Raw genomic sequence first — 14303 nt, 5'->3', positions numbered from 1 at the left:
ATTTTATTTTCTAGTGTAATAGTATGGAGTATTTACTTCCTCATGCAATGTCCTGGGTTCGAGTCCTAACATATGTGTAGTGTGTATGAGTTTAGTATGCTATCGCCCTTTTCAATAGGAAATGTCCTCAAAAAAATAATTATAAAAAAAAATATGCTTGTGTAAGAGATTCACTATTATACACAATATAGGGGCCTAAATTATAAAAATACTTTATATGAAATGGACTTTAGAAATACACCCAAAGTCCATTTACAACAAAATAAAGAGGCTTTGAACTTCTTATAAATTATAAAACTGCTATTAAATTCTTAAAACAAGCCCAACTCCCAAAATCTCATTAAAAAAAATTCAAAATACTTAATAGGGTATCAAAGTAATTTAATAATCAAACTTAAATTCAATAGGACCAGCTATCATTTTTTGGGTTTGTTTATAAAAATTCAATAGTGTAGAATTTATCTATATTATTAGTACTGAAAATAGATATATAATTAAATATCTCTAAAAAAAACTATAATATTTTAATATGAATTTGTCCTTGGGCCACCTTTGTCTTGAATGGTCCGAGTGGAGGAACTGCTTTTCCTAGAAAACTTTGCATCTTTATTTACAACACTTACGAACAACCAGGTGGTCGATTGTCCACACATTTTAAAGTAAATTGTTTCTGCTAAACAAAAATGATTTATTAATGAAAAGGAGACAAATTGAATTTCTTGTTTGTAAAATTATTTTTAAAAAATGGTTAGAAGCAGCATGCCGAGCGCAGGTGTTGGACATTTTTGGCCAGCATCTTAAATTTGGAGTGTTTGGGTACTTTTATTGATTAAGAAAATCCTTAATTAGTTTATAATTGGTCGTGGGGACCACTTTTCAGATCAATAATAATAATTGGATTAGAATTTGAGACCAATATTAACGTCAAAACTTTGATTTACATGCTTAAAATAATAATTACAGTAAGAATCCAAATCCCAAATACAGTCAGCTTGGGGAACAGGCTTTTTGTTTTTTATTTTTTTCTTTCCATGAAAGCTACATGCATACACAATCCCAGCAATTAGCAATAATATCAAAATAAACACACAATACTGTTGGCTTTTTATATATCGTATAAAACATCGTGCTCAGCCCATCATAATATCATATCGTATTTTCACCTAGTAACATGCTCAGGGCTCCATCAACGGAACTGCACATTGACCGAACGTTAATTACCAAAACAGATTAATTAAAACACCATCAAAAAATTTTGTTTTCTCCTCATCAGCTATTATCTGCATCTCATTATATTATGCGCATATTACCAGTTTTATGCTGTTTGATGGTTTTTTAATGTTGTAAAAATGTTCCAATAAAGAAATAAAAAAAAAGGTTGTAGAAATGTAAACGTTATGAAACGGACCCTTAAAATAGAGAATGATTCTAAAGAAAGAAGTTTGTAACTTAAATGGTTAAGAATAGTTATATCTGCACTCGTAATCTTGTGTTTGAATTTCCTCCCTCTCCTCCTCCTGAATATCTGTTGTGTCAAAAGAAAATGAAACTGGAAAATAGAATGTAAATAGATATAGATAGGTAGGAAGGAATTTTGTTTGTGGATGGATGTCGATATCAGCGGTGGAGAGACCGACAACCCCCCCAATGAAAAGCCAAAGCACAATCCTTGTGGCAGCATGCATGCCGTCGGGTCGAAAGCCAATACGGAACTTGGGAAAAAAAGCAAATGCCGCCTCCCTAATTATCCTTTTGAAAACATTATAGCTCACAGCCTCAAAGTGGGAATCCCTAGGAAAAGATTTTGGAACTTACTTATGCATTCATTGGAATAAAACAATGCACGATCAACCACTTGAGAGATTAAATCATATATATATATAAGAAAAATGTAGTTGCAATGGGGATAGTATTGTTTTATTATTTTTAACTAATAATATTATATCATGTAGAAGTGTTATCATGCATGTCATAGTGTTATTGGTCGGAGATAGCAAAATAGTGTTATCTCCCATTCGGTGGAAGTCTTTCTCCTAAAATAGCCATGGACAAATCGTTTGATTGCTAAATAATTCAAGTTATTTGAGAGCCAAAATTGAATGGAGTAAGTAAGTAACATATATTCTTTATGAAAGATTATAGAATACTATGGTAGTATGGCCACATGATACATCTTGTACACGTGTTATAATATAAGTGAATATTTATAAATACTATTTCCTAAAAAAGGAGGAAAATAAACTATATTGTCTACTCATATTATAACACGTATACAAGATGAACCATATGATCGAACTATCGTAGTATTAATTTCTCATCCAATAAATATGTGTGTAATAAGTTCACCTTGGTGTTTTCAAACCACACAAAATCCTCTTATATTACGGAAAGAACAAATTAATATGGCATTAAATTTGCAGCTGCTTCCACCCCACACTACACCACCATGCTCCTCCTTTCAATTGATGTACCCGGGCGACTGGTTGATATGGTCCATGTTTCGAAAACGAAATTCATAGCTAGTTAAGCTCATGTCGAGTACATATATGATGATTTCTTAGGAAAGTTGGGTAATAAAAAGATAATTTTTTTGGGGGGATAACAAAACAAAAGGAAAAACAATTAACTAAAGTGGAAGAATGTTTCATTTTATGCATCAAAAGAATATGCAGCTAACTTATGTCTTCATTACTCTAAATTATTAATGTTTCAGTAATTAAACATGTCTTGAAAGTACTAGCTAGTTATGCAGGCAAATCAATCGCTTGCTTCGCTTGAACAATTTATACATACATATATATATAATGTGATGAACTTTTAAAGAAGCCAACCCCGCTGGTTGCAGTTACTCTTGCTCCCACCCACCATGGTCCTCCCTTGATCATCATCAGCTGCTTTTTCCTGGGGAACTGGTTGGTGATCCCTATTTTATAAATTGAAATTTTATATCCACAACCGCATTTATCAAATATTATTGTTGGTGAGAGCATATATGAGAGGAAAGGGATATATGATCGAATGTTTACCATATCTGTAAGCGTAAGGTGGGATGCTCTGATTCAATGCGATTGTCTTTTGTAAGTGGAAGCTCTCCCGGACCTTGCAGTGTTGCTTGACCATGTCCTTCTTCCTCAAGCTAAAATTCCAAAATAGAAACGTGGAACATTGAAAATCATATCACATGGTGGGGCTCTGGGAATTCAATACTAATATTGTTAAAAGTACCTCGGATTTGAGCTGCTGATTTTTCTCTCCAAGATCGTTCTCCTGTCAATTCACACACAAATTATTATATGATGCGACTTAGAAGGCCAATAAATGAAGAGTATAAAAAGTTTTTTCTTTTCCTATTAAGTTAAAATTCCGTCGCCCTTCTAAACATTAGGGAAATCAAACACATTGTATACCCTCGACCATATCTATCTAGTACTCTTTAAGGAATTACGTGTACAAAGTTATGGCCAAATTCCAAAACAGATCAGAATGAGATGAAAATATGTAGCTCCAACTTCATTTGGTTCAGGATGGCGATATTCATACCTTTTGGCGCAGTTCTTCTAATCGATCATACATCATCTCCGTCTGCATATATTATACAACAGCAAGAATGAATCAATAATCATGGCAACGTTGTGATTATATTTATAGCTTAATCCAAGATAGAACAGGATCAATATGTGAAACATATTATGGTCGTGTGTGTGTATATATATATATATATATATACATATAGGTGGCACTTCATTTTGGCTCTACCATACTTATTGTTTCTTATTTTAGGGGAAAATTGGATAGTTTTTGCTAATGATCCTTATGCAAGCTCGAATCTTGTAAGGGTTCTAAGCAAAATTCACCTACCTGTACCTTTTTTTTTCTTCGTTTATAAAAATCTAAAAGTGTACTATCCTTCAAAAGAACTTAGAAAATATCCTCCTTTCCCTATCCTCTACTCATCATCTGATCGGCCATGGCTGATGTATCTTCCTTTGACCGTGGTAACTAAGATGTCATAGTTAGAGACCTTTGAGTATTTGACAACATAACATGTGAGACTATACATATTAGTAGTACCTTTCGTTGTCTAGCTTTTGAGAGAGTTTTGTCAAGTTGATTCTCAAGATTCACCAATTCTTTCAGGCGAAGCTTTTCAAGATCTTCTCCAAGCAAATGCCTAAATATGCGAGGCTAAGAATTCATTGCGTGTCTGAAAGATTGATGAAAAAAAACAAAAAAGCGATAGATTTGAATTATGATATTACATACCTCTGTGAAAGTTGAAGAGACTCGTATTTGACCTTTAATTTTGAGACCTCTTGGTATAAGTTCTGCATAAGACAATAAAAAGATGAAGAAAATATAGAAATGAGACCGAGAAAGAAGGCCCTCTCATTCCAATGTGATAACAACACAAGGTAATTATGAAATAGCACCTGTGTTTCATTCTCAGCAACATTGCCCTGTAAGGAGTAGCAACATTGACGGTACCGCTCAAGAATTTTGTTCACGCTAATCAAAGAATAATGAACTGAGTTATGACTGAGAGAGTTGCATATATACATATATATATCAGTAATCATGAAAAGCATTTGTAAAAACATGACTGGATATGCTAACTGGGATATGCTAACTTTCTTGGCTTTTTTTGTTGAAGAATTTATTTGACATTGAGAACAATCATGAGGCTGGATATACTTGAGATACAGTAATCAATCTATATGTATTATATATATGAGCTGAATAGGAAGAGCTCTTGATTACTCCAGCAAACTTAATTGAACAAGGAAACATGAAGAGGAGCTTATAAAGATACTCTTTATTATTATTATTAAATAAAGAGGATCCACAAAGCTACTTAAGACCAAAAGAAAAGCAAACAATGAAGAATATTTAAACTACCTAAGTGCGTGCTGCAGTCCGCAAAATGAAAGCTAAGCTAGTAATAAGTAACAGAACTCTACCTAAATTTTCCATATCAGAAAAAAATGATGTGATAGGTCGAGCCACAACCGACAGGTCATGCATTCTACCTCCTTGGCAAAAACCAATAAATCTCGACTCTTGAATTCTCTCTCTCTCTCTCTCTCTCAGCCCAGACATAATCAAAGCAGGTACTGAGGTAGATAAAAAGAAAGAAACCCTAGATATATAAAATCCCAAAGAATAAACTGAGAGGAGAAAGAAACCCTAGCTAGCTAGGATGACGACCTTCAGTACCTCCAGTCAAGACCCATCGGAGTAGCGTAGGCTCTCAATACAAAGTCTCCCCCCATCGGAGGAAACAAAATTTATTGTAAACGAAAACAAACATTTAGGTTCACCAAATAATCATATATAAACTAAGAATTCTTATATACATACAAACTTATTTACGATGTTTTAAGAATCAAATGAAACATAACTTGTTAAATAAATCAAGAACAAGGGAATTAATAATTATATAAAAAAAACAGAGAAATATGTATATATGTATACTCAGTGCTGCCAAACTCATAGAGCTTGCCACTGCTGGAGGAGATGATGAGGGCAACTTGGGCATCGCAGAGCACAGAGAGCTCGTAGGCTTTCTTGAGCAGACCATTTCTTCGTTTTGAGAAGGTCACTTGACGGTTGATTTTGTTTTCTATTCTCTCCAACACCACTCTCCCTCTCCCCATTGATGATAGAGAGTTATTCTTTTCCTTGTTGCTTTCTTCCTTCCTTCCTTTCTTTCTCACTCTAATATTATAAACGTATGTGTATTATACTGCAATTGTAATTGCACCACAAAAAACAAACAAGGCAATTTTAAGTTCATTTGATTTTTTATGGTTTGTGGCACTATCTATCTACGTTACTTTGTGAGAGACTGAGAGTTAGGGGGGGGGAAGTGACAGAAACACGTGTCGACTAACGGGCATCGGATAGTGCTTCTTTCCACTGATAACATTATAGAAAGACCCCTACAGCTACAACCAGTCAGTTTAGTCCTAAAGTCTAGACTTTATCATTGCTAAGTCTACTTTAACCAGTCTGCCAATAGCATCTCGACACGTATCCGAAGCTCCTGAAACATTAAGCTCACCTTGTACGATAGAGTTGGTTTTCTAAAAAGTCCATCGTTTTCCTTTCCCAATTGGTCGTTAGCTTCAAAATTAATAGCTTTTTTTGACAAGTGGTAATTTTGTTTCTTCCTTAGTAATATCAGTTGCTATTAGGAGTGTGCACGGTCTGATTCGGTTTGATTTTTACTTCGTATCATAATTGAAATTGGTATTATTTAATTAGTGCAGTTTAGTCCAATTTTAGTGGAAAAAAAAATTATGAAACTAGCTTGTCCGGTTTAAACTGGTTTCGGTGTGATTTCCCTTGTTTTTGGTTTTAGACTGAATTTTATTTATTTATTTTTACAAATTGCAACTAAAGTTTTATTTTTGGGCTTTAAAATTCACAAATTATCCAATTTCATGCAAAGAGAGATAATTGAGTCTAGAAAAGAAAGGTGCTTTGAAGTTGGGCTTAGGGAAATACTAGTTATAGGATTAGAAATTAAGCATTTGACTTAAATAATTTTAAAATAAATATATAAAAAATACGCAGTCGATCCGGTCCAGTTTTATAAGGTGTGAAACCGACACCAAAATTGGTTTGAACCGGTCTGGTCCGATTTATTGTTGGTTTGTTGACTTTTTAGTCAACATGATTTTTTCCTATTTTTTCTATTTGATGCGGCTCGTTGTTCCGATTTTCGGGTCTCAATACCCACCCCTAGTTGCTATATTCATCTTAAAAAATTAAATCTTATTTATTTATTTATGAAAAGGATTTTAAAAGTAAAATATTACATAAGGTCTTCCACCAAAGTATCTTGGATGATAGTGAGAGACGCCCGATATGGCGAAGAAACTTCCGAAAGAGTAATGTCTAGCTAACCTATGAACCACTAAATTAGCAGCAACCTACAGTCCTCTATTAGAAAACCAATCGAAACTAAACCTACAAAATTAAACCCTAATTGTAAAGGATTATGTTGAGTTGGCAGTTGCTGGGTTGAAGGGTGTAGGGTACACCCAATATGGTCTGGGTTGGGCCTTGATTTGAGTTGCTGGGTGTTGGGTACAAACCCCCACAAACCCAGACCATACTGGGCCCTTGCTTTTGGAAGACTTTTTGTGTGCCTCTAGGCCTCCTAGGCTTGCTGAATTAAATATAAAAAAAAAGGAAATAAAAACTGAGCCTGGTATCTTTTTAATCAAATGATAAGACTCTCAAAAGCATATACTACGTAGCTGTCACAATCTAAACCCGGGAAAGTAATCAAATGCTTAATTACCCTTAGCCTATATGACTGGGAAAGTGATTAAACAAATAAATAAGATTTTCTCGAGAAAGTATAGAAAACAAACAGGGGAGGGAAAGAGAAGCAATTCACATGATGACAGAAAACTTCAGATAAGTGATGATACCCAACGTACATGTGGCATCCATTGATTTTCCAAACTTTGTATGAATCTGTCAGCATTCAGGCCTAGATCTTCCCCAACTTCTTCCATTCTCTCTCTCTCTCTCTCTCTCTCTCTCTCTCTCTCTCTCTCTGTGTGCCTCCCTGCTCTGCAAACAAAAACTATCAAGAATGGCGCTTTCTCTTAGATTGCACAACCTTCTCTCACCCACCTTCAGACCCAAACCAGCATCAGTTTCAAATGCCTCCCTCTCTCCTCCAAACCCATCTCTCTCTCTCCTCTTCTCTTCTCTCCCACACCTCCCTCTCAGAACCTCACACTCCCTCACCATTAAAGCCACCTCCTCCTCCTCCCCTTCTTCTCCAACAACGGTTGCTGATCAACAGGGCATCGAGGTCTCTCAGTCTATTATATATTGTATAGTCTATAAACTATGTGTTTGTTGTATCATGCATACATGAATGTGTTTTTCTCTGTGAATCTTATTCGTTTTGAATTTTGGCTTGATTTAACAAATGGGTTTTCTTTTTGTTTCAGATTAATCTGGTTCCCACTAAACCAATCGAAGGCCAGAAAACTGGAACCAGTGGTCTCCGAAAGAAGGTTAGTTCTTTAATCTTTTCGTTATTCTCTTTTGTTTATTTGAATGGACTTAATATCATCAAAAGGAAATCAAAATTGAATACTTTTCTTCCTACATTGTCTTTGCAATGAAACAAAAGAGCACTTTGGCAACTGAATGAGGCCTGATTCTCTTCCCGCACAATGTTTGGTTTATAGGTGAAAGTTTTTCAGCAAGACAATTATCTTGCAAATTGGATCCAGGTTTGAATACTTGCACTTCTTTATGGTGTTGAATTCATCTCTTGTTCTTTAGTGCATTGTGGTTTTGAACGTGATTTAGAATTTTCTGCTCTGTAGGCGTTATTTAATTCATTGCCTCCCGAAGATTACAAGAATGGGCTATTGGTTTTGGGAGGTGATGGTCGTTACTTCAATCGTGAAGCTGCACAGGTGCTTTTTCAATTTTTCATCCTTTATTTTTTTGAACTCTCAATGCTGCATTAAATTATGCTGTTTGCTTTTTACTTTCAGTCTCCGTTCATTTAAAAAGAAATCCTACTTGCCGTGTTTATAAGTCTTTGTGGATTTGTAATGCAGATTATTATCAAAATTGCCGCAGGGAATGGTGTTGGGAAAATTTTGGTTGGCAAGTAAGTGTCTTGTTTGGAAGATATTTCCAGTGGTAGTGCCTTTATATGTTTGTTTACATCTTGTGATTCTTTTGATTCCCTTCTCAAGTAATACTTTAGGCTTCAAATATATGAGCTAATGATGAACTTTTGTTAATGCAGGGAAGGAATTTTGTCAACGCCTGCAGTTTCTGCTGTAATCCGAAAGAGGAAGGCAAGCCGCAATATACTTTATTTATTTTAGCATCCTGGAACATCATGTATTATTGAACTCATTTGCCCTTTCTCTTCTTTCTAATTAATCAAAACATTTTATAGGCCAATGGGGGCTTTATAATGAGTGCAAGCCACAATCCTGGTGGACCTGATTATGATTGGGGTATTAAGGTGAGTTCTTATGCATACATAATATAAAGAATGGATGCTGCAATATATAATCTGTTAGGATCTAGTCTTCAAAGTTTCCATGTTTCAATTATTTTTTTTTGTCCCTCAATATGTTTGAGTTCTGTGTGTATGCTTTGCAATTTCTCCAAATCCACTACTTCCTCATATCTGACTCATGTTCACTTTCCAGTTTAATTACAGTAGTGGTCAACCTGCACCTGAGTCCATAACCGATAAGATTTATGGAAACACCCTTTCTGTAAGTATCTGGTTTTATGTGCATATTTGCTACATTTTACATTCTGCTACTCGTACTTGTTAAATGCTGTTAGTTTTTTTTTTTTTTTTCCTGCTTTCATGTCTTCTTCTGGAGTTCAGTGCAGCAAAAGCTCTAGTATCAAAATTAACAATTTGAAAAACAGCTAGTTGACAGATAACAATCTCCAGTAGGAGAAGTTGACCTCTAGTAATATATTCTTGAAGCATAAGCTCCAAAACTTATAACTATGCATCAACTTTCATGTGCTCTTGCCATACGGTTCTCTATTTGATTTGAGTTTGAATCATATAAGTGCAATGCAGATCTCTGAAATAAAAATAGCAGATATTGCTGATGTTGACCTATCTACTCTTGGAGTTATAAAGTATGGAAACTTCAGTGTTGAAGTTGTAGATCCTGTTTCTGACTATTTGGAACTATTGGAGGTGGGAAACAAAAATCATGCATCTTTAGAATTTTTTTTATGACAATTAATCCAGTTTGAATACCACTAATTGTATGGGATTTTGTGCAGAACGTGTTTGATTTCCAGCTTATCAAAAGTCTTCTACAATTAGAATTTAGGTATATTCATCTGCCCTGTACCAAGGATTTTTATGGTATTTGAGTTTGCTTTCAGTCTGGATATAGGTTTATAACCAGTAATTTGTTAGTAACTGGGAATCACTTCCTATTCATTCATGCCATGCTTGAGTGTAAAATTTGGAATAGGGTAGTAGAGGGTAATTTCAAGATTTTGCGTTATTTCTTAATGACTGGAACTTTTCAGGTTTCTATTTGACGCAATGCATGCTGTTACTGGTGCTTATGCAAAACCCATCTTTGTGGATAAGCTGGGAGCCAGTCCGGTATGTTAGACAAATAGGAGAACACGAAAGTGGTTGTACTCGGTATATTATCTAATAACTGTATTCCTGATGAGAGATGTCTGGCATGTCATGTATAGGATTCAATTTCAAATGGGGTGCCTCTGGAGGATTTTGGTCATGGTCATCCAGATCCTAATCTTACGTAAGAGTTTAAAAATTAAATTGATGCTACCTTGCTATTATGGCTGGGCATTGCTAATTTTGACCTGTGTTGTCAAATAGATATGCCAAGGATTTGGTGAACATTCTGTATAGTGAAAATGGACCTGACTTTGGGGCAGCTAGTGATGGTATGTTAACTGACTAAGGAGGTAGAATTTGTGTTAATGGTTTCATGACTAAAGAAGCATATAGTTTTATTTAGTATATCCTGTTGATGTTCTAACTTATTTGTACTGATATGACAAGAGAAACCGAGAAAGCATGGAAATGCTGAATTCATAGATTATACAATTTTTTTGACAATTGTTTTAGAAGTTTCAATGGACATATCATTTTGTTGAATAACATACAAATTTCATTTTTAATTAGGGGATGGTGATAGAAACATGATTCTTGGTAGAGGCTTTTTCGTTACTCCTTCAGACTCTGTTGCAATTATTGCAGCCAATGCACAAGAAGCTATTCCATACTTCCGGAGTGGCCCCAAGGTCAGGCACCTATGTTTCCAGCTTTATTTGTCTGCTGTGCATTTTTGTTTCAGAGCAACCATAAATGACTTTGTTTCTTCCCTTTAAAACTATTTAGGGATTAGCTCGATCCATGCCAACAAGTGGTGCACTTGATCGTGTTGCTGAAAAATTGAATCTTCCTTTCTTTGAGGTTTGGCTCTCTTTGACTATTGTATTGATAAAAGTGTAGAATCATAATGTATTTCGTGCAGTGGTTTATTCCTACAAGATATTCCTCTAGTAACATATGATGTACCTTCTTGGGCTCAGGTTCCCACTGGTTGGAAGTTCTTTGGGAATCTTATGGATGCTGGGAAGTTATCCATTTGTGGGGAAGAGAGTTTTGGAACAGGTTCTGATCATATCCGTGAGAAGGATGGCATATGGTATGTGTCTAAATCTATATTTTAGGGCAGTCACACAGTTTGTCTACATTAAATAAGATTTTTACTATCTGGGCTGCTTAAGAGCAAATTCTCTGCTTAAGATTAGCTTCTTGAATCTTTTTATCCATCATGGGATTTCTCACTTTTGCCTTATGTGATTTCCCACCTTTTTCTTCAGTGAAACAGCCCCGTCATATTTGCATAGTGTATAGTATTATTACAGTTCTGCCCAGATATAGGCCCTCTTTTAATTTAGTAATTTTAGTTTCTTTTATCAAAAAGTTCTTGGCATACTTGATATCTTGCTCTGTTTCTAGTTCTATATAATTATTATACTATCCGTTTCAGTACTGTTATTTTGGTAATGACACACCTGATCCTTCAACATTTTATAATGTGACAAGTGTTTCTGGTTCATGGGCATATATTTTTCACCATTCTATCGCAATCAATTGTTACTTCTTGTGTGAAATGACTCATGCATTGACAAATGACAGGGCTGTTTTAGCTTGGCTTTCAATCATTGCATATAGAAACAAAGACAAAAAGCCTGGGGAGAAGTTGGTCTCTGTCTCAGACGTCGTGAAGGAACACTGGGCAACCTATGGAAGAAATTTCTTTTCTCGATATGACTATGAAGTAATCATCGCAACTGCATTTTTAAATCATAATGCACAATCACAGTCTGTACTACGAACCAGATCAATTTGTATTTTATTGGGATAAGTGCAGTTTTTTTAATAAGTGACCCTTTATCCAGGAATGCGAGTCTGCAGGCGCCAACAAAATGGTAGATTATCTTAGAGAATTGATCTCTAGCAGCAAGCCCGGTGACAAGTATGGTAAGTTTGTACTTCTACTTCTCTTGATACTACCATGACCTTTGGATGCTGAAAATTATCATCCCACAGGAAATTATGTTCTCCAATTTGCCGATGACTTTACGTACACTGATCCTGTAAGCTCCATTACATGTTTTCCATCTTCCTTCAAATGTGACTTCAAGCAACTGAATTCCAGTTTTCTAGATCAACATGTTTAAATCCACTCTCATACAATCTTGCAGGTTGATGGAAGTGTGGTGTCAAAGCAAGGTGTTCGGTTTGTTTTTACAGATGGATCAAGGATCATATATCGCTTATCAGTAATAACCTTTCTTCCTTTATTTTTCTTTTGATTTTGACTTATTTATCCTTTAATTTCGAGACCTTATTTTCTATTTAGTGGAAGTAACTTTTAATTTCGTACATATAGGGAACTGGTTCAGCAGGAGCAACTGTTCGAATTTACATCGAACAATATGAGCCAGATGCCTCTAAACATGATGCGGATGCCCAAACGGCTCTGAAGCCGTTAATAGGTTAGTTTACTGCTGTTCTGTAACAAAGGCTTACATAGACTGTTATTCATTTTCTGGGTTGTGCTTTAGATTTGGCGTTGTTCGTATCGAAGCTGAAGGACTTCACTGGAAGGGAGAAGCCCACAGTCATCACATAAGCACCAATAACACCATGACTGGTTTCATCTGCCAAAGTGTTACCCTAAGCTATGCAGTGAGTTTGGGGAACATATTCCGCATGTTCAATTTTGGTCTGCGGCGGGTAGTTCCAGATTTCTGGAAAAATAAGGCCTAATTCTTGTATAATATGGTTATATATATGAATGTGAGAATAAAGATATCGATTCCTTGTTTAAGAGGTGATGCCCTTTTCTTCTCGTTATTGCTTTAAAAAGCACCTGAATTGAATAATACTCAACTCGTAAACTGTACACAGAGCAAACACAGTCTCTCAATAAAGTTTCCAAGCTATACAATGCCATGCCAAAACAGGGGAAAACAGGGGACCTTTGGAGACATGTTTTACCTAGTACTTAAAACACAATATCATCTTAACTGAATCCCTCTTTAATCCTCCGTTACGACACGATTAAGATTAGCATAGAAAAGCAAAGTTGTAACATAATAAGGGTAATGATCCATTTCGAAGAGAATTCTTTGTACCATAATAAGGGTAATGATCCATTTCGAAAAGAATTCTTCACCCTTTTAATGAAAAGAAATTAGCAAACCAGGTACTGCCTCAGTGCCTCTACCGAGTAGCAGTAATCCCACGTCTCTCTCAGAAAGGCAATGTGCAACCCTAGTAGCCATTGGTGCACAGCTATGCCAACATGTCATCACGGTCGTCCCTTTTGGATGCATGATCAGGTGGGAGATTTGATTATATTCTTCTGATCTGAGTCTGACGACCAAGAAACAAGAGCTACTGTGAGATGGATGGATCCTATGGGTTCATCTGAAGCTGATCGGATGTCCATAATATGAAACATCCAATAGCAGGTTCCCGACCCTCCTATATGGGGGCTGACTGTACAGCTTAGACAAGCAAGACTTGGACTTATACCTCCTAGACTAGATTAATCTCTCTCAAAGTGGCATAATGGCACAGCACGTACGCACTCTACATGGGAAATGGGATATTCTTTGCTTTCTTTGCTTCTTCTACTCAACTATCCATCCATCTTCTAGTATATGATATATCAACCACCACTTCAAAACTCAATCTTCACTTTATAGGGATGTGACAGTCTTCTGGTGTCTTCTACATTTTGCTGGGTGTTTCTTATCACATCAACTGATCTCATGGTTGGTTTCAAGATTTCTTCCATATGGCTCACTGATGGTTTTTTTTCCCACTGATACAATCCATTTCACATATGCAAAGTTGTGCATTTGGGTGGTAATAGCAGGAACCAAGAATGACAGGAATTGGGTCCCCTTTGTTGTTATTCTAGTTGTACTATTGGATCTGAGGACAAAACTGCTATAGGAGGAGGAACAGTTCAAACTTTAGTTCAATGTTCTATTCTAGATTTTTGAAGATGACACGAGAGCTAAACCGTATCCATCGATCAATAGCATTTTCTCAAGCAAAGTGAGCATAAAATAGATCCAGCCGGCTTTTCTCTCTTTCAAAAGTCCAAAACCAAAATCAGCACCAGATTGTCTTTGCCCCCCATTTCCAATATGATCTAAATGTCCCTCCAGACCCACCAGCAAAAATAATGGTACAGACA

General features: G+C 35.8%; 2 protein-coding genes across 3 annotated transcripts; one reads left to right on the top strand and one right to left on the bottom strand.

Moving 5' to 3' along the window:
• Positions 2755-5699, bottom strand: LOC18787078 (MADS-box transcription factor 6). Its single transcript, XM_007220032.2, has 8 exons — positions 5473-5699; positions 4431-4506; positions 4264-4325; positions 4072-4171; positions 3541-3582; positions 3226-3267; positions 3027-3136; positions 2755-2923 (listed from the first exon to the last, which is right to left on the bottom strand). The coding sequence occupies exons 1-8, from the start codon at positions 5652-5654 to the stop codon at positions 2818-2820; spliced, it is 720 nt and encodes a 239-aa protein (XP_007220094.2). The 5' UTR covers positions 5655-5699; the 3' UTR covers positions 2755-2817.
• LOC18784733 (phosphoglucomutase, chloroplastic) lies at positions 7370-12943 on the top strand. 2 transcript variants are annotated; one of them, XM_007220475.2, is made up of 22 exons: positions 7370-7834; positions 7977-8042; positions 8220-8264; positions 8361-8453; positions 8601-8653; positions 8795-8846; positions 8951-9019; positions 9210-9278; positions 9602-9724; positions 9814-9863; positions 10069-10147; positions 10246-10310; positions 10391-10458; positions 10700-10818; positions 10916-10990; positions 11110-11225; positions 11723-11864; positions 11986-12067; positions 12137-12183; positions 12292-12369; positions 12480-12585; positions 12655-12943. In XM_007220475.2, the coding sequence occupies exons 1-22, from the start codon at positions 7610-7612 to the stop codon at positions 12720-12722; spliced, it is 1890 nt and encodes a 629-aa protein (XP_007220537.1). In that variant the 5' UTR covers positions 7370-7609; the 3' UTR covers positions 12723-12943. The 2 variants fall into 2 exon arrangements, with proteins under 2 accessions (XP_007220537.1, XP_020413099.1); XM_020557510.1 differs by having other exon boundaries at positions 7370-7856.

This window comes from Prunus persica, chromosome G2 (genome assembly GCF_000346465.2).
Source record: "Prunus persica cultivar Lovell chromosome G2, Prunus_persica_NCBIv2, whole genome shotgun sequence".
Classification (NCBI taxonomy): Eukaryota; Viridiplantae; Streptophyta; class Magnoliopsida; order Rosales; family Rosaceae; genus Prunus; species Prunus persica.
This window is presented reverse-complemented; position numbering and strand designations above follow the sequence as displayed.